Source organism: Hypomesus nipponensis, chromosome 2 (assembly GCF_054491055.1).
Source record: "Hypomesus nipponensis isolate SF chromosome 2, ASM5449105v1, whole genome shotgun sequence".
Taxonomy (NCBI): Eukaryota; Metazoa; Chordata; class Actinopteri; order Osmeriformes; family Osmeridae; genus Hypomesus; species Hypomesus nipponensis.
In genome coordinates, this window is record NC_140362.1 from 9,067,557 (window position 1) to 9,087,108 (window position 19,552).

The 19,552-nt window shown below is 41.6% G+C and overlaps 1 protein-coding gene across 8 annotated transcripts in view; it reads right to left on the minus strand.

Annotated features, from left to right (window-relative positions):
• LOC146300675 (ankyrin repeat and IBR domain-containing protein 1-like) overlaps positions 1-19,552 on the minus strand; it is a 100,270-nt gene that overhangs the window by 60,245 nt on the left and 20,473 nt on the right. For all 8 annotated transcript variants that reach the window (XM_084704356.1, XM_084704364.1, XM_084704348.1 and 5 more), the window contains one exon: positions 3,210-3,418. In XM_084704356.1, the coding sequence (XP_084560482.1) occupies positions 3,210-3,418 (209 nt within the window). The remainder of the gene's footprint in view (positions 1-3,209; positions 3,419-19,552) is intronic.

Genomic DNA, 19,552 nt, shown 5'->3' on the forward strand with positions numbered 1-19,552 from the left:
TAAAAGGAAGCCGTGTTTGTTTCCATGGTGTTACCAGGTTCTTACCATATTCTTTGTAAGCGAATACCACTTTGTCAATGTTACCCCTAGTATGAACTTACCCAGTTCATGACCAGCACGTTAGTATTTAGTTAATGGGTAAATACTTCAAATTATCTAGGTATTTACCACCTTGGTACCAATCGGTAAAACCCAATAAAACACAAAACATACCCTTTACTTTCTATGTAAATACCTAGTACTTAAGGGACTGTAAAAGGAAGGGTTACCGAAATGAATGCTGCAGACTTGTAGCCATCGAGTCTGTTTTAGAAGACATCGACAGCGCATTAATTTTGAAAGAGGAACAGAGAAACGCAATCAAGGCCTTTGTGTTGGGAAAATTGAAGATGTAACACATTTATCCTGTATAAGAATGATTCTGTGTTCAGCATTCCTTGTGTGTAGAGATAGGCCTATCCCCAAATCTGAACTTTGGGTAACACTAGGCATATGTAAACAAGGAGACCTGGGCTGCCAACTCGCTCTTACTGGAGAGGCCATAAAAGATGTCTGGCCTTATCTGTGTTGGGTGAATCATGTGGTCAAGCTTACAGGGGTCAAAAGGCACACACACACACTCAAACACGCACACACACACGCACGCCAGGTCTATGCAAGGAGCCAATGAAGAAGAGCCATGGAACATTTGCATGCCTTTGTCTTAACCAATGACTGTAAAGAGCAGGGCTGCTTAAATAGCTAGCTAGCACAATATGCTGGCAGACAAACTTTGTAGCACAATGGCGTGTGATGTTTTTGTCTCCTTGTGGGCCGGCCGCAAGCAATAAACTTTCTTAAACCTGTTCACCGACAATGTGCAATGCTTGATAGATTAATATTTCTGACAATTTGTCAATTCGAAAATATGTTTTTGATTGGTCGTGTTTATTCCAGCATTGCAACGCCCAGATGTCGGAATGATTTAATATTACCGTAAAACCTTTAGATATATTGGTTTCTATCAAGACGTGAAGTTACTTTCGGCAAATATGACACAAAGTGCTTTTCAACAACATTGCCTGACCTGCCTTTAAATATGATTGACTATTAGTCAATTTTATAGTTGAATATAAACAGACAGAAGTTTTACAATATATATATTGAAATTATGCTTTGTAAGTATACCTGAGGTACTTTCCTGCCTCAATCCCTCCTTGGCTCCTTCAGAGATCACTGAACCTGGTTTTCCACTGATTAGGTGTTTTGGAGGCCCCAGACAAAAATACACTGACAGCCGCTACAAAATCCTTGCACACAGTTCAAGATGTAGAAATCCATGTATTTGGGTTATGTCTCCATAAATAAAAAATAAATGTTTGTATGTTGGTAAATGTCCATCTCAGACATGGACATGTCCATCTTCACATGAAAAAAATACCTCTGCCTCATTCATGATGCCCACAATCTGATATGCAGGGTAGGAGTTTATGTTACATGTTGTGCCAAATACAAACTCCACTGGCCCTGGTCCCATCACTAATATAATAATATAATAGTTCTATAATAATAGAACGGCTACGGGGTTGCTCAAGGAAGGTGCCTAGGTCCATTACTTTTTTCTCTTTATATGTTACCACTCGGTGACATAATCAGAGAACATAACATGAATTTCCATAGCTATGCGGATGACACACAACTATATATATCCACTGAACCCAACGATGCAACGGAATTCCATTACCAGCTGCCTGTTGGTAATAAACAAATGGATGAATGATAACTTTCTTAAATTAAATGAAGACTAAACTGAAGTCCTACTATGTGGCTCCAAATCCAAAAGAGAGATGCTTACTAAGAATCTAGGAAGTTTAACCCCCTGGCTTAAAGTCTTGGTGTAATCCTGGACTCAGATTTGAATTTCAACTCCCACATTAATAAAGTGACCAAAACTGCTTTCTTTCACCTGAGGAATATAGCAAAGATACAACCATTCATAAACCAAAATGATGCAGAGAAGTTAATTCATGCTTTTATATCCAGCCGGCTTGACTACTGTAACGCACTTTTTCGGTGGTCTTCCCCCAAAAAACACTGAAAGACTACAGCTCATTCAAAATTCTGCAGCTAGATTATTAACCAAAACCAAATGGAGAGAACACATTAGTCCTGTCCTAGCTACTTTACACGGGCTCCCTGTTACCTTCAGAATTGAATTTAAGGTCCTATTCCTCACATACAAAGCTCTGCACAGACAATGACCTAGCTAGATTGCTAACTCTCTTATAAACTACACACCAGCTAGAACACTGAGATCATCAAATGCAAGCCTATTAGAGGTTGCCGGAAGCAGCCATAAGAAGATTGGTGATGCTGCCTTTGCCAATTACGCCCCAAAACTATGGAACAAATTACCCATAAATATCAGAGAAGCAAATACGCTAGACATTTTTAAAAGACAGCTTAAAACCTACCTTTTTACCAAAGCATTTAACTAATTTTTATCTCAGAAGGGCCTTACAACTGGTAGTAGTTATATTATTGTTTTTATAGATTTGCTTTGTATTCCCGCGAAGATTGTGGCTTGTGTTTGACTTGCACTACTGCTTATGTGTTACATTTTATCCATTTTGTTGAGTTATTGTATTTTGTTATTCTGTAGTTTTTATTATTATTATTTTACTTTATTTTAGTTTTTTATTTTATTATTTTTATTTTTATTGAGAAACCACAAACACTGTGCAAGAGTGAATGTGTTTTGTTATATGTTTGGAAACTGCAAGTGCAGCTCGGATCTAAGACAGATTTGAGAGACCGCAGATAGAGTGCGGCTTGTCTGGTTTGTTATATGTTTGGAAACTGCACGAGGCAGCTCGGATCCAAGACGGATTCGAGAGACCACAGATAGAGTGCGGCTTGTCTGGGTTGTTTTATGTGCGGAAACTGCAAGTGGCAGCTCGGATCCAAGACGGATTCGAGAGACCACAGATAGAGTGCGGCTAGTCTGGTTTGTTATATGTTTTAGATCTATTACTTTTATCACTTGTATTATTATTTTTGTTGATTTTATGTAAAGCACCTTGAGCTGCAATTCCTGTATGAAATGTGCTATATAAATAAAGTCTTACTTACTTACTTACTAATATGGAAGCAAAGTAAATAATGAACCGTTATTATTTGTATTTCTGAGCTAAAGTAAACTTAGTGTGGTTTACTACTTAGGGGCTTACTAGAGGGGAGTCCTCATCCCCGGGAGTGAGGCTGATCTCGTCCGGTGAGGTGATGGAGGAGCGGGTGGTACGTGGAGTCCTTGGTGAGGGCAGAGTGTCCCAAGCATTGTACCCACTGGGAGGAGGATTGGGCATCTGCACCCCTGAACGCTGGCAGCAGTCCTCTGCGTTTGACATCCAAGCCTCCAGCAGCTTTTCCCTGTCCCAGTCTGTACCCCAAGAAAGAAAAAGAATATTTGGCACAGATTTATAATTATAGTAACTGACAAAGGAAATGAACGTGACGAGCAGACAGGTAAATTTAACCTCAAACCAAAATTGACACCCCCAAAATGTTTTAGCTCAGGACTTGAAATAAGGAGATACTAATAATTGACACTGTTGAAAATGAAACTCTGTAGTTTATGAAGGTGAAACTATAGAAAAGTAACAGTTCAAGTAACAGTTCATGTCATGCCCAAAAAATGTTTTGTCATTGCAAAATTATTAAACCCCCCCATTTCAAATCAGATTTATTGTAAAAATGTATAGATTGACAGCTGTTTACAAATAAATCTAACAAAAGCTATTGAAATAGCTCAACACAATGGATGCTTCAAGTGGTTTCCCCAATTCAACAGAAAATGCTACTTATACAGTAATGACTTCTCCAGTCTAAAAATTATTCAACGCCTTCATCGCAAACATCTTTAGTACTTAGTAGAGTACCCTTTTGCTGTTGTGACCTGCAGCAAACAAGATGCATTGCCAGACACCAGCTTCTGGCAGCATTCCTGAGCAATCTTAGCCCATTCCTCATGAGCGATGGCCTCCAGTGTGTGTGTATATATATGTGTGTGTGTATGTACGTACGAATGTATGTATGTATGTATGTATGTACAGTTAGGTCCATAAATATTTGGACATTTACCAAATTTTCATCCTTTTGGCTCTGTATACCACCACAATGGATTTGAAATGAAACAATCAAGATGTGCTTTAAGTGCAGACTTTCAGCTTTAATTTCAGAGTATTTACATCCAAATCAGGTGAACGGTTTAGGATTTACAACACATTTTATATGTGCCCCCCCCCCTTTTTTAAGGGACAAAAGTAATTGGACAATTGGCTGCTCAGCTGTTCCATGGCCAGGTGTATGTTATTCCCTCATAAAGGGAGTTCGTTATTACATTGACAAGGAGCAGATAAAAGGTCTAGAGTTCATTTCAAGTATGGTATTTGTGTTTGGAAAATGTTGCTGTCAACTCTCAATATGAAGTCCAAAGAGCTGTGACCATCAGTGAAGCAAGCCATCGTTAGGCTTAAAAATCAAAACAAACCTATCAGAGAGATAGCTAAAACATTAGGTGTGGCCAAATCAACAGTTTGGTACATTTTTTTAAAGAAGGAATGCACTGGTGAGCTCAGCAACACCAAAAGACCCGGAAGACCACGGAAAACAACAGTGGTAGATGACTTTCCCTGGTGAAGAAAAACCCCTTCACAACAGTTGGCCAGATCAAGAACACTCTCCAGGAGGTAGGTAGCCTGGCTGCCAGCCCAACTTCTCCCCGCCCACAAAAAAATGTGGTCGGGTAGTTGGGTCTGGAGGGTCTCGTATTGGGGACAACTACATAAAACCAGGATCGGGACGGACCAATGAAATTGCCAGGGCGGGCTTTATACGATGATGGACAGATGATCAACAGTAATGTAATCAACAACGTCACGAAAGAGCCCTTGGGTTGAATTTGTTTTCAACAAACAACATATTACGTTGCTCTGATTGGTTGTAGGTCTATCCAATTGAGCAAAGAGGCATTTGTCTTACGAGTTCGGTTGAAACATGCCCCGTAGTCACAGCCCAACGGAGAGTTCTCAGACTCATATTCTGACTAGAATCATGAGTATGACAACGTCAGGCTAGGAGGTAGGCGTATCTGTGTCAAAGTCAACAATTAAGAGAAGACTTCACCAGAGTAAATACAGAGGGTTCACCACAACATGTAAACCATTGGTGAGTCTCAAAAACAGGAAGACCAGATTAGAGTTTGCCAAAAAACATCTAAAATAGCCTGTACAGTTCTGGAACAACATCCTATGGACAGATGAGATCAAGATCAACTTGTACCAGAATGATGGAAAGAGAAGAGTATGGAGAAGGGAAGGAACTGCTCATGATCCAAAGCATACCACCTCATCAGTGAAGCATGGTGGAGGTAGTGTTATGGCGTGGGCATGTATGGCTGCCAATGGAACTGGTTCCCTTGTATTTATCGATGATGTGACTGCTGACAAAAGCAGTAGGATGAATTCTGAAGTGTTTAGGGGAATATTATCTGTTCAGATTCAGCCAAATGCTTCAGAACTCATAGGACGGCGCTTCACAGTGCAGATGACCTGCGAAAGCAACCAAAGAGTTTTTTAAGGCAAAGAAGTGGAATGTTCTGCAATGGCCAAGTCAATCACCTGACCTAAATCCAATTGAGCAAGCATTTCACTTGCTAAAGACAAAACTGAAGGGAAAGTTCCAAGAACAAGCAGGAACTGAAGACAGTTGCAGTAGAGGCCTGGCAGAGCATCACCAGGGACGAAACCCAGCGTCTGGTGATGTCTATGGGTTCCAGACTTCAGGCTGTCATTGACTGCAAAGGATTTGCAACCAAGTATTAAAAGTGACAATTAGATTTATGATTATGTTAGTTTGTCCAATTATTTTTGGTCCCTTAAAAAGGGGGGGGGGACACATAAAATGTGTTGAAATTCCTACACCGTTCACCTGATTTGGATGTTAATACCCTGAAATTAAAGCTTAAAGTCTGCACTTAAAGCCAATCTTGATTGTTTCATTTCAAATCCATTGTGGTGGTATACAGAGCCAAATTGGCTTTCTGATTGGCTAATGGGTAGTCATGCCATCCGCCTATTGACTGCGGTCTGATAATTATTCTTATTGCCCTCTGACGTCATCTTAAAAATGAGGGATATCGACGAGTCAGCAGCTGAGTTTTACTATCCAGATGATGCTGAAAAGATCATCGAAAGTTAGGATGTCATCGAAAGTGAGGATGAAGACTAGACTCTTTGAATCACGTTGTGCTCAAAATATATATACATATGTATATGTATACCTTTTTTTCTCCCCCAACCCCAAATATTTTTGTCCTATTTCCGCAAAGCAATAAAGTTAGGCTACTTAAAGACACCTTACACTCAAAGTATGTTCTAAATGGTATAAATGCTGCCCATTAATAATTGACGGGGTCAGTAGCCTAGCCTATCGATTAAGGTTGGCCACTCTGAAGCATGTACACTGCCTGCTTCATTTGTTCTTGATAGACAACATAAGTTATACGAAAAAAAATACTCAACAAACCAGAATATGTTTTATATTTTACATTACATAAAGTAGCCACCTTTTGCTTTGATGACAGCTTTGCACACTCTTGTCATTCTTTCAATCAGCTTCATGAGATAGTCACCTGGAATGGTTTTCCAACAGTCTTGAAGGAGTTCCCAGAGGTGCTGAGCACTTGTTTGCTGCTTTGCCTTCACTCTGCGGTCCAACCAATTCCAGACCATCTCAATTGGGTTTAACCCTTGTGCTGCCTTCGGGTCACATGACCAAAGATTCATAACGAACCATCGTTGTGTTTACCCAATTTTACGCAATACAAAAGCATTTTTTTTTTTTCTTTTAACCTTCGCAATGTGGGGGGTCTGAGACAGCCCAACGGTTAAAAGAAAATGCTTCACTTTGTTTTTGTGTGCGGTAAAGTAGTCGCAAACAACGGTGGGTACAATGACTGATGGGTCAGAATGACCCGAGGAGAACACAAGGGTTAAGTCGGGTTATTGTGGATGACAGGTCATCTAACGCAGCACTTCATCACTCTCCTTCTTGGTCAAATAGCCCTTACATAGCCTGGAAGTGTGTTTGAGGTCATTGTATTGTTGAAATACAAATGCTGGTCCCACTAAGTGCACACCATATGGGATGGCATGTTGCTGCAGAATGCTGTGGTAGCCATGCTGATTAAGTATGCCTTAAATTTTAAATAAATCACCAACAGTGTCACCAGCAAAGCACCCCTAAACCATCACACCTCCTCTTCCATGCTTCACGGTGGGAACCACACATGTAGAAACCATCCACTCCCTTTTCTGCGTCTTATAAAGACACGGCGGGTGGAACCAAAAATCTTAAATTTGGACTCATTAGACCAAAGTACATATTTCCACTGGTTTAGTGTCCATTCCTTGTGTTTCTTGGCCCAAGCAAGTCTCTTCTTCTTGTTGTTCTTCCTCAGTAGTGGCTTCTTTGCAGCAATGCGACCATGAAGGCCTGATTCACCCGGCCTCCTCTGAACAGTTGATGTTGACATGTGTCTCCTACCTGAACTTTGCGAGGCATTTATGTGGCTTCTAATCTGAGGTTCCAGACCTGCAAACTCCTCAGAGTAAAAAAGGTGACAGTGTTGCGGGGGGGGGGGCGTGCCCCCGGTTCGATTTTTTTATTTATTTTAATATGCAAATGACACATTTCTGAGCGTGACTTAAAGGCCATATTGCAGATTAAACATCACATTTGATAAATAGGTACATCAAGCACTCAAGATATGTATATAATTTTAAAAAATCTCCAAATCGTCTCTAAATGGTGTTAAAGACCAGGTTTTGTCGTTTTTTGTGTTAGCATTAGCATATTAGCGCAATTTGGTGATGACGTCATGTTGGGGAGACGTGGAGGAGACTAGGCCTAGATATCCATAGACATAATATAGATATCTATGGAGACTAGCCTCAGATTAGTACTAGAACTATGGCGAATGACTGCAACTCACCAGGACGCTTCCCCAACTCCACTCATTCTCCTCGGACCTTCTAACTACATAAAACATTTACACAATTTCTACAGAATGAAACACTTTCTGTTATGTACGCTATTGCAGCTTCGTCCCAAGATCTCTACAGACCATGCAGCTAATTTAATACTCAACACTTAAACACAGGGGCTTATTACTTGAAAGAGGAACTAGAGATGGTACAATTTCTGGGAGAAATTGTAGGGCGTGCGTGGGTTGCAGATGGGTCCGTTTATTATGAAACAAGCCGAACCCCCTTTGAAACTGGCAACGTTGTAACCAGCAGTATTTTTCAGATGGAATCGCGATTCAAACAGTACCATCTGCTAACTAAAAATATGCCCCCAAACACGTAAATAAGCTTGATATTTATTTAGGGGAAATGGCTCATTCAAAAGAAGTTTGCTGGAAGCGATCATCGTCAGTAAAAAAGGCAACCATTTGGTCTCAGTCTAGAGCCCTGCATGGAGAAGCTGCATGAAGGAGCTACAAGCCAGCTATCCTAGCTGATGTTGCTAGCCAAACTTCATTGAATGTGCCGGAAATGAAAAACATTTCTTTTGACATAGTTTAGACTGTGGCATTGAAGACAACGATGCACCACACAAGCTTGAGTTTAAATACATTACTTAATGTGACATTACTGCACATGCTAGTCTTGAATTGCTTAATGTATGATTCTGCCAGGACACCACGGCACAATATAGTACTTAAGCTACTAGTACTGTGCAACAGTCTATCCCATATAGTGCTAGTTCTATCCAGCCTAGCACATATATGCATGTCGTATCTACGGAGTCGTCTCAGTTACACTATCAGGGCTTGGAAATACTGCGACTTGCTAAACACACACCTGCAAGTGAAATGTTATATACAGCTAGCAAACTAACGTTAGCTAGTATCGCTAACGACATTGGCTAACTCAACTTCAGTAGGCTATCCTCAGTATTCCGATTCCGATTGGCCAAGAGAAAAAGTGCTGAGATTCCGATTGGCCCAGAGAAATGTCAATGATAAGAATTATTCAGTAATATTTTGCAATTCTAAGCCTGCATGACATGCAGAAGAAGGGCAGAATTGAAGTCAAATAGGCCTATTCACTGTTTAGAACTGTGCACCAAGCGTGCCTCTGCACAACACAACTGATGGTCTCAAACACATTAAGAAGGCAAGATATTCCATAAATTAACTCTTAACAAGGCACACGTTAATTGAAAACCATTCCAGGCGACTACCTCATGAAGCTGATTGAAAAGCCAAGTATGCAAAGCTGTTATCAAAGCAAAATGTGGCTACTTTGTAAAAAATAAAACATATTTTGGTTTAACACTTTTTTTGTTTACCACAATTCCATAGGTGTTTCCTTCATAGTTTTGATGTCTTCAATATTAATTTACAATGTAGAAAAATATTTAAATAAAGAAAAACCATTGAATGAAAAGGTGTGTACAAACTTTTGACAGGTACTGTATATATATATATATACACTCACAGTGAGAGAAATGTATTTGATCCCCTGCTGATTTTGTACATTTGCCCACTGACAAAGAAATGATCAGTCTATAATTTCAATGGTAGGTTTATTTGAACAGTGAGAGACAATATAACAACAACAAAATCCAGAAAATTCCTGAAATATTTCTAGCTCCCAGGTGTCTTTTATACAAGTAACGAGCTGAGATTAGGAGCACACTCTTAAAAGGGAGTGCTCATAATCTCAGTTTGTTACCTGTATAAAAGACACCTGTCCACAGAAGCAATCAATCAGGTTTCAAACCCTCCACCATGGCCAAGACCAAAGAGCTTATTTGTAAATGGAAGATACACAAAAGAACTGTCAATCTCCCTCGGTCTGGAGCTCCATGCAAGATCTCACCTCATGGAGTTGCAATGATCATGAGAACGGTGAGAAATCAGCCCAGAAGTACTGGGAAGGATCTTGTCAATGATTTCAAGGCAGCTGGGACTATGGTTACCAAGAAAACTATTGGTAACACACTACAGAGAAAAATACTAAAATGCTGTAGGATCCTGTCTGAAGTTTGCCAATGAACATCTGAATGATTCAGAGGAGAACTGGGTGAAAGTGTTGTGGTCAGATGAAACAAAAATCAAGCTCTTTGGCAACTCAACTCGCCGTGTTTGGAGGAGGAGGAATGCTGCTGCCTTTGAGCCCTTTAGCAACAACACAGAGGCCTTAGTGGTTCCCTATTACTGTATCTGAAGTATCTTTCCCGAAATTCAGCCTTGGTGCATAATTACAGCCACTACGAGCAGTCCCTCAATGAGCTTTCCTCAAAATGCGCTGTTTCTGTGACTGTAGCTTTAAATGCTAATGAGGCGAGGGGCGGCAACATGCGCTAATGTTTAAAATGGATGTATCGCAATGGCTCGTAGCCCCCGTTGCTGTAAGATGCCTTGAATTTAGCCATTTTCATCTGATCACCCTGGTTTGCGGAAGAGCACACTCAGTTATTTCAATGAGGAGAAAGGCGGATATGGCAAGCCATAACACCAACAGCAGAACGGTTATCCAAATAACAAAGAAGTGTACAACACTTGCGTCACAGCGTTTGTATTCACACACGCATTTGATGCCATGTACCTTTACATTAGCAACAGTAACTCAGCTGTTAGCTGCAGATGTTGCACCCTTAAACAGACATTGAGTCAGCTTTCTTTTAGCAACTTTATTTTCAAAGGCAGTCGTTGGAGTTTTTATCATTCCATTTTCAATCATTTGTTTCTTGCAATGGCTCAACTATGTACACTGGACTATCAGGGCCTTTTCTTCCCTTGACAACATGAATCATGTCTTCCCAGTAGCTACGTAGTTTTCCAGTGTTTGACAGCCTCTGGGTGTGAGGTTTCTCACCAGGACATGGTCACCTGGCTCAAGGGTAGAACTCCATGCACGCTGATTATAGTTTTTCTGTCATCTTCCTGCACTTTTCTTCATATTCTGCATTGCAATGGCATAGGCTTCATGCATAACCTCTCTCCACTTCTCTGCATAGCCAGTCTGTGACTGGTTTCTCTCCTCCTGTCCTGGGGAACATCAGGTCCACTGGTAATGTTGGTTCTCGGCCAAAGAGAAGGAAAAATTGCGAAAATCCTGTTGCTTCATGCCCTGTTGAGTTATAGGCATGGACCACTTGTTAAGGTGCTCTTTCCACCTGGACTTCTGAGACTCCTCAAGTGTGCGCAGCATTCCTAACAGCGTTCTATTGAAGCGCTCTGCGGGATTGGCTTGAGGATGATAGGGGGAAGTCCGGGAGTGATGAATACCACAGTAGTCTTAGAGCTTGCGGAAGAGATTATTTTTGAACTCTTTTCCCTGGTCGTGATGTATCTTGAATGGGAAACCGAAACGCATGATAAAGTCATCAAAAAGCTTTCTGGCGGCGGTCTTCCCAGACTTGTCTCTTGTTGCATATGCCTGTGCATATTTAGTAAAATGATCTACAACCACGAGTATGTATTCCTCCCCTCCCTTACACTTGTCTAAGTGTACGTAGTCAATGGAGATCATCTCAAATGGTGCAGAAGTCACAATGCTCTGTATATGTGTTCTGTTCATTCTGTTAGGTTTCTTTCTCTTTATGCAGCAACACACCCGTGTGACATAGTGTTCCATCTCCTGTCTCATCTTAGGCCAGAATAAGCGTTCTCTCGCAAGAGCCACCATCCTATCTGCACCTAAGTGTCCCATTTCCTCATGGAGGTGTTTGTACACAACAAGCTTCAGAGACTCAGGAACAACATGCTGCTTTCTCGTTGCAGTCTCTCTTATGAGTATGCCATCTCTATCTATCTGTAGACTGAGAAGCTGTCTGACGACTTTGTCCTCTGGCAATTTGTCTTTATGTTTCAGGTCGGTATGTATCTTTTTCACGGCCACAACTCTGCTTATAACCAGGTCTGCATTTTTAGCTGTTATTATGTTCCCTACTGCAAGAGACTGAATTGGCTCAGAGATATTGCATCCTTCTGGCAGTGCATCTTCATTACAGGTAACAGCAAAGATCCAATTCAGCTCTCCAGGTTTGTCTATGTCCAGAGCTTTCCCTATGCATTCAATAGCTTCCTGTTGGCATTCCTCTGTGCATTCTTGGATGACCTCTTCAATGGGCCTTGGTCTGCGTGACAAGAAGTATGCATCTGTATTTGCTGTTCCAGGCCTGTATTTTAATGTGAACCTATAATCCGTTAACTCTGCCACCCAACGGTGTCCAGCTGCCTTGAGTTTTGCTGACTTTGTGACATATCAAGGGATTATTGTCACTGTACACCGTGAAGTGAGGTGCGTGGAAAAGTCACGAAACCGCTCTGTTATGGCCCATTTCAGCACCAGGAATTCTAATTTGCCAGAATGTAACTTGTAATTCCTCTCTGCTGCTGTCAAGGTCCTTGATCCATATGCTATCACTCTGAGAACGCCCTCTTGACGCTGGTACAACACTGCACCTAGGCCCATCTTCAGAGGCATCCACGTGAAGCACAAAGGGTTTCTCTAGGTCGGGGTATGCCATTACTGGTGGGTTTGTCAGCTGATCGACAATTCTGTTCACTATCTCTCTGTGAATGAACTGAACTGGGTGAGAAGGTGGCAACAGAGCACACTTGCGGTTAACCCCCTTTTTCTTTTGGCGATGTTTTACTTCAGACTTGGGATTTGCTAACAGTTCATAGAGGGGCTTGGCAATCCTAGAGAAGTCTGGTATATAGGATCTGTAATAACCAAGGAATCCCATTAACTTTCTCATCTCTCGCACCGTGGTGGGTGTCTCGTGCTTCAGTTCCTTAACTGCTTCCACGTCTATTGTATTCATCTTGTGTCCCTCTGCAGAAACTACTTGACCAACATAACAGACCTCACTTTTGAAAAAGTCACATTTCTTTGGTCTTAGCTTTATGCCACACTCTCGCTGTCGTTTGAGCACCTGTCTCACATTTTGGATGTGCTGATTGAAGCTGGAGCTAAATACCAAAACATCATCTAAGTACGGGACACATACTTCATCTCTGAGGTCTCCCAGGCATCCCTCCATGTAGCGCTGAAAGGACCCAGGTGCGTTTGTAAGCCCAAATGGAATTCTGACCCATTCATGAAGTCCCCATGGTGTTATGAATGCGGTGTAGGGTCTACTATTCTTACTTATGAAGCCCTGGTGATTAGCCTTCCCTTGATCCAGGAGTTGCCACACAGATTTTCCAGAATCTCCTGTATCCTTGGAATGAGGTGACGGTCAGGCAGTGCTTTCTCATTCAGTAGCCTGTAGTCTATGCACAGCCGCAGACTCCCGTTTTTTTTCCTGACACATACTACAGGTGAGGGGTATGAAGGACAAGATTTCTGGATCCAGCCTCGGTGGAGTAGGTCCTGTATGTGTGTTTTCACTTCTTGGTAGAGATGTCTAGGGATTGCATTGTATGTTCTTTGAACAGGTATGTTGTCTTTTAACTGTATGTCCATCTTCAAATCTCTAATGTACCCTGTATCCCAGTCATCCTTTGCAAAAACAACACATTCTTCCCTGAGCATTTGATGTACTTGCTGTAGTTGGTCTTCTGACAGATGGCTCAGGTCCACGGGCAGGTCCCAGGGTTGAGCTTGTGGCTCTCCACTTATCTGCATCGCAGCACTGCTGTCTGATGTCTCAGGTGTCTGTTCCTCAGCAGGTTTGGTCTGTAATGGGTAGATGGCATCAACACCGTGCAACAATGTGGTGCAACTGTAAAGCACAACATCATTATCAGTCATATTTTCCATTGTCACTTCAATTTTGCTATTATCTTCTGGGGGAAGCTTAATTAACTGTTCTCTGATGACAAGGCCTGTTGGCCATGGTGCCTCAACATTTGGCTCTAACAGTACATGTGATGTACTCAACACCCTCTTGTTTAGCCGGCCATACTGCACCGCCATTACTTTGTTCTTCGGGATGGTCACTGGTTGTCTGCCTACACTGGCTAAATGGGGTTGGCCGTTTTCGCCTGCCTTCAAAACAGATAAAATGGCTCTGGTGGTTCTGTGTCCTACCTCCAGTGCTGAGCACAGTCTCGTTACCATGTGACCTGATGGGATACTGTCTCCATTTGTGTCTTTGGTCAGGGCTAGTTCTTCAATTACATTAAAGCCGATGATGGGTCGTTCAATGTCACTGCTAGCAATCAGGACAGGGACCAGAACAGGTTTGTCGCTCATTCCAGCCACAGTATCTTTGGACAAGGAAACAATTTTTATCCATCCCCATAGGGTATGTCTGTTCGTCTGTTCTGCTTTCAGCTGCAAATGGTCCGTTTTCGAGCAGCTCGGTCTCACCTCAACATCTGGCAGGTACTTTCTTTTCCAGTTTGTTCCCACTATTGATACCTGCGAACCAGTGTCCCACAGTATTGTAGTGTCAACTCCTCCTAGAGAGGCTCGAACTAGACATCTCTTCCCTACCAGCTTCGTTGTTTGCCACTGTTTACCAGTGAGTGGTGCTCCTTGGCTGAACAGTTCTGCTTTCTCTATCTTTTCAAAAGGACAATGCAGAATTTCAATTTTGCTGGTGTTGGCTGTAACATTTCTCATTCGGCAACCTGATGCCCAGTGTTCTTCGCTGCCGCACTTGTAACAGTGCACACACCTTCCATCAGGATTGGACTGTTGACATTTCCGACATCATCTGTAATTTGAGGTCTGAGGCTGTGGTCAGTATTTTTGGTTTGGCTCTTCACCCACTCTCCTTTGTTGATACTGAGGAGCCTGCTGAAGGCTTGCGATGTGAGCGGTGAGGTTCTGGATAGACTCACATATGGCTTTGTTACCTTGGTCAACTTTTTCCGTCAGTGTTTCACGATTGTCTCTCCGTTTTTGTTCGGTTTAGGCACATGTTCATTTTCCTCACTTTACTCACTAATCGCTGTCACTCTTATCGTCTTTAGTTTAGGTGTAGTTGACAACTTATTCCTTCCCTCCATTTCAAGATGGTATGCAGCTGTCATTTTCTCCAGGAAAACTTCATCTGTCACTTTAGGATTTTGTAAGTATGGCTTTATGTCCATTCGAAGTGTCATCATGAAGGCCAGTCATTACTGATTGGATGAATTGATTTTGAATTAATTCTGAACTGTACTTCAAACCAGACTTAACTATTTCTGAGGCAAGGGCAATTTGTTGTCTCAGGTCCATGGCTCGCATTAAAAACTGGATGGGCGTTTCTTTAGGCTCCTGAACTGCACGGGTGAGGGAGTGGTACAGCTCTGTAGCATCCCTTTCAATATAATGAGTTTGTAGAATTTGCCTGAGAGCTTGTAATGTCAAATCAATTATACTTTCAAAATAACTTCAGTTTAGTTCCTGGAGCTATGGCTTGAATTACAGCTTTGTCAACTTCTCCCTCATGTCCCTTTTTCAGTGCCCTTTGAATTTGTCTTTCCAAACTTGAGTAGGTAAATTTTTCCTTTTGATTTGGTTCTCCAATTTGTCCAATTATTTGTAATTCCCTCCTGTACAGTGGATGAGCAAACGAGACATTTTGACTAGCTACATAAGCTGTTGCATTCAGTGTTGAAACGTCCTCTCTTTGTTCTTCGTTATTACTGGGTGTAGTTTCATTATCTTCCACTTGTGGCAGATAATGAAAGGGGGTTGTCTCTCCAGGAAAAACAGATATTGCACTTGCCTTCGGACGATCGTAGGTTAGTTTTTCATGGGCCGGCCAGATTATCTGGTTGGGCAAAGCAGATGATTTTCAAACAGAGCGTTTGAGCCTTTGTGACTGATAAGATAATAGGCTACTTGGTTTTAATCTAAATAAACGCATGATCAGACCGTGGATTAAAAAGTGCAGTTTTCAGTTGTCGCGCATGGCCTCTTTCTCACAAGTGCGTAAGTTTGTTGCCACGGAGACAACCCTAAACAATCATGTAATGTTGTGGAGTTAGCAAGATTAAACTGATGCAAAATAATAAAATTGATGGGGAAAAGATTCCAGGAGGAACTGAAAAAGCCAAGTAAAAAAAGAAATAACTGTCACTTAAAGAATTTATAATACATTACAGTACAATTCTAGAACTGTAATCATTAGCTGCATCACGGGCACTGTGCACTAGTGAATATAGCAATCGGAACAATGCTCGCACAATTTTATAAAGGATGCATGTATTAAAGTTATGTATTGTGCTTATTAAATGTATGTCTTATTAACTTAGAAGTGTGCTCAGGCTAAAACATTGTGTCTCACACAGGGTGTGGGAAACAGGCAGTATTTTGTGTCGTTTTCTCTCCATTTCAGAAGCAACCTTGAAACCGGGCTGAGACAGCACCCGAGCAGGTGGGATGCGTGGGAAAGAACAAACTCCCTGATGCACAAGAGAACAAGCTCAACCCTCTTTTCATATTTCTGTTTCAATTGCACTGTATAATATAGGCTGGGGCAGGGACAGAGACAGATAGCCAGTTGGACTTTGTGAACCAGCCCAAACTCTGTTGCGGGTAGGGAAACGTAGACAACCCCAGAGCTCTGTACTTGTTGATTTCTAACTGCTGCATTAAAGCTGATATTATCGGACCTCTGCAACTCCAGACCACTCTCCAGACCACACACACAGATTTGTGTCATTGAATACTATTATTACATATTGGAATAGATACAACAAATTAAAGTCCTTCACACTTCATAAATCTAGGTTCCTGCAAGGATGGGAAAAATGTGTTCTCTCAAAAGCCCTGAATCTTTCAGGTACAAATTTGGGTTGTAATTTCCCAAAAATATTACAATGTCAGTCCAACAAAATGTTTATATTAGCCTACAGAAAGCTTAAAAAACTTTTGCACAGAAATGTATGCAAAAAATTGCGCTCGCACAGTATGCGCGCTTGCATTTATGTGAAGTTCCGAATTCACCTCGCATCAAAACCTTGACTAGGTTTCTAGGTTCGGGTTAAGCCCCGATTGTTCAATGTATGGCTCAGCCCCTGGTGGGGGATGGGCTGGCTTTGGCCTTTACACAGCCGGGCTGAAAATGGGTCCCACTCCGGCCCAGACGGCCCTGATAGTATTTATATATAATATATAGAATTGCGCAGCTCTTCCTGTCAATGATCTAGCACCCCCTTAGCACCTGCATTATTAATTCTCTGGCGCCGACCCTGGTGATGCAGCAGGACAATTACCCTAAGCATCAAAGTAAATCCACCACAGACTGGCTATAGAAAAAGACAGTGCCATTTTGAGTGGCCAAGTCAGAGCCCAGACCATAACCCCCACAGAGATACATGGACATTGATATGGACACTGATACATTTTTCACTAGTCACTTTACACACTGTCACTTTCTGGTTGCACTATCAGCAATATTGCACTATTGTACTTAATTTGTCTTAGGTTAGCATAGGTTTATAAGGTTAGTATAGGTTATTATGTGTATTCAGAGGTTGAGTATACTGTATTGAATATTTTATATTATTTGTATATTAGGTTATATTTTGCTTATCATAGATGTAATCTATGTTCTTATGTTATGCCAGGTTGATTTGCGTTGTCTTGTCCAAAGAATTTCAGTGCCCAGTCTGACCGTGTTGTTCTGTGCATATGACAATAAAAGACGAACTTGGACTTGAGATGCTGTGGAATGACATCGAGAGCTGATCCTGAGCTACCAAAAGCTCTTGCTTGAAGTCATTACCTACAAAGGATGTTTAACCAGCTATTAACTTTAAGAGTCCCCTTACTTTTTCCTCCAGCACTGTGAATATTTAACGAGTGTGTTAAAAACACAAGAAATTAAGCACATAGTGTTTGTCTATTGTGTGACTTAGATGAGGATCACATTTGGTTAAATAACTGCAGAAAACCAGTGAACTCCAAGGAGTTCACATGTTTTTTCTTGGCACTGTATTTTAATTTCACATTTCAATTTCAAATGCTAGAGTTAAACACAGATGTTTAAGATGTTGTCCCTTGTTTGCAGCAGCCAATGTGCTAAGTTTTCTTTGGGTACGCCCTTGGCATAGTTCTTATTTCAATATGTCACAGTGTTTCCCACACAATGTGATTATATTTCTGGCGGTAGACAGGGGCGGAGCAAGACGTACACATCAGGGTACCCCCAGGATTTTTAATCTCAAATTTAAGACTTAAGACCTTTTCAAGACCACTTTAAAACCAACATCACACCTTTCCTGATATGCGTATGAATGAAAAAAATAGGAAATCAATCAATCAAATAACTCTAATGAATAATATGCTCCGAGGTATACAGCCTCAAAGATCTTATCTCTCAACGCAACATCAAGCTGTTGCAATCTACAATATATTTAAATCAGAACCATTTAAAACAATAAGTGTGAGGGGGGTGTGTGTGTGTGTGTGTGTGTGTGTCTGCATACGTCTGTGGGTGTACTTGTGTGCGGTTGTAATACAACAGATCCTACAGCCTTTGGAGCTCTGCACTTTTGGCAGCAATCTGTTCATCCAGTTTGATGAGTTCAGCAAACTTGTCCTTGTAAAGGCATTAGACTTTGTTATTAGCTCTGCCATCTTGCTGCCTGCTTGCTTGGCTTCAGCCTGGTCTGTCAACTTATCAGCATCCCTGAGCAGATGTTCGGCTAATTCCTGGATGGATTTTCTGTGCTTTCTCAGTTGATCCAGGTTCTCCTCAATGGCCTTTCTTTTTTCTGACTGCTCGAGATTCTCTCTTTTTCTTCTCTGTCTCCAGATGAATTCTATATCTTGCTCTAGCAGATGAGACAGAGGAAAGCAGGGCAGGTGTGAGGGGGACCTTGGTCACCCCTCCATGGAGAGAGATGGAGTTACAGACAATTCTCTGTGCTACAACAGTGTATTCTTAAATGTTAGAAGTTTCAATTTCTTTATTCACCGAAAAGCCCCGCTCCACTGTTGCCTGTCCATGTGATAGAAGTTGAAGCTTCTGGATAAAGGACCAAAGTTGTGGGTACGTCTCACTGATGATGCTGTTTAGAAAGACATCCAGTCTTTTCTTGAATGGCTGGAAGGACAGAAATTCTACAGTGCGGACCTCCAGGGACAGCATCTCTGAGAACTTCTGGATGATCAGATCACCTAAGAAGAGTGGATGACAGAGCATTGAAATCAATTTATATAGCTACAATATTACATTACATTTACATTGTCATTTAGCAGACGCTCTTATCCAGAGCGACTTACAGTAAGTACAGGGACATTCCCCCCGAAGCAAGTAGGGTGAAGTGCCTTGCCCAAGGACACAACGTCATTTGGCTCGGCCGGGAATCGAACTGGCGACCTTCAGATTACTAGCCCTATTCCCTAACCGGTCAGCCACCTGACTCCCTAACCCTAACTCCCTCCCATATTAGTAATCTATTACTACTCATACAACGCCTGTGCTACCACCTTGAACATGCTGTATTTTTAATGTAAGAATGGCATATTGTTCATTATCCCTTACGAACAGGTATTACAATACAGAATTGTATGCTTTTGTTTTCCAAATATAGACCTCTGCT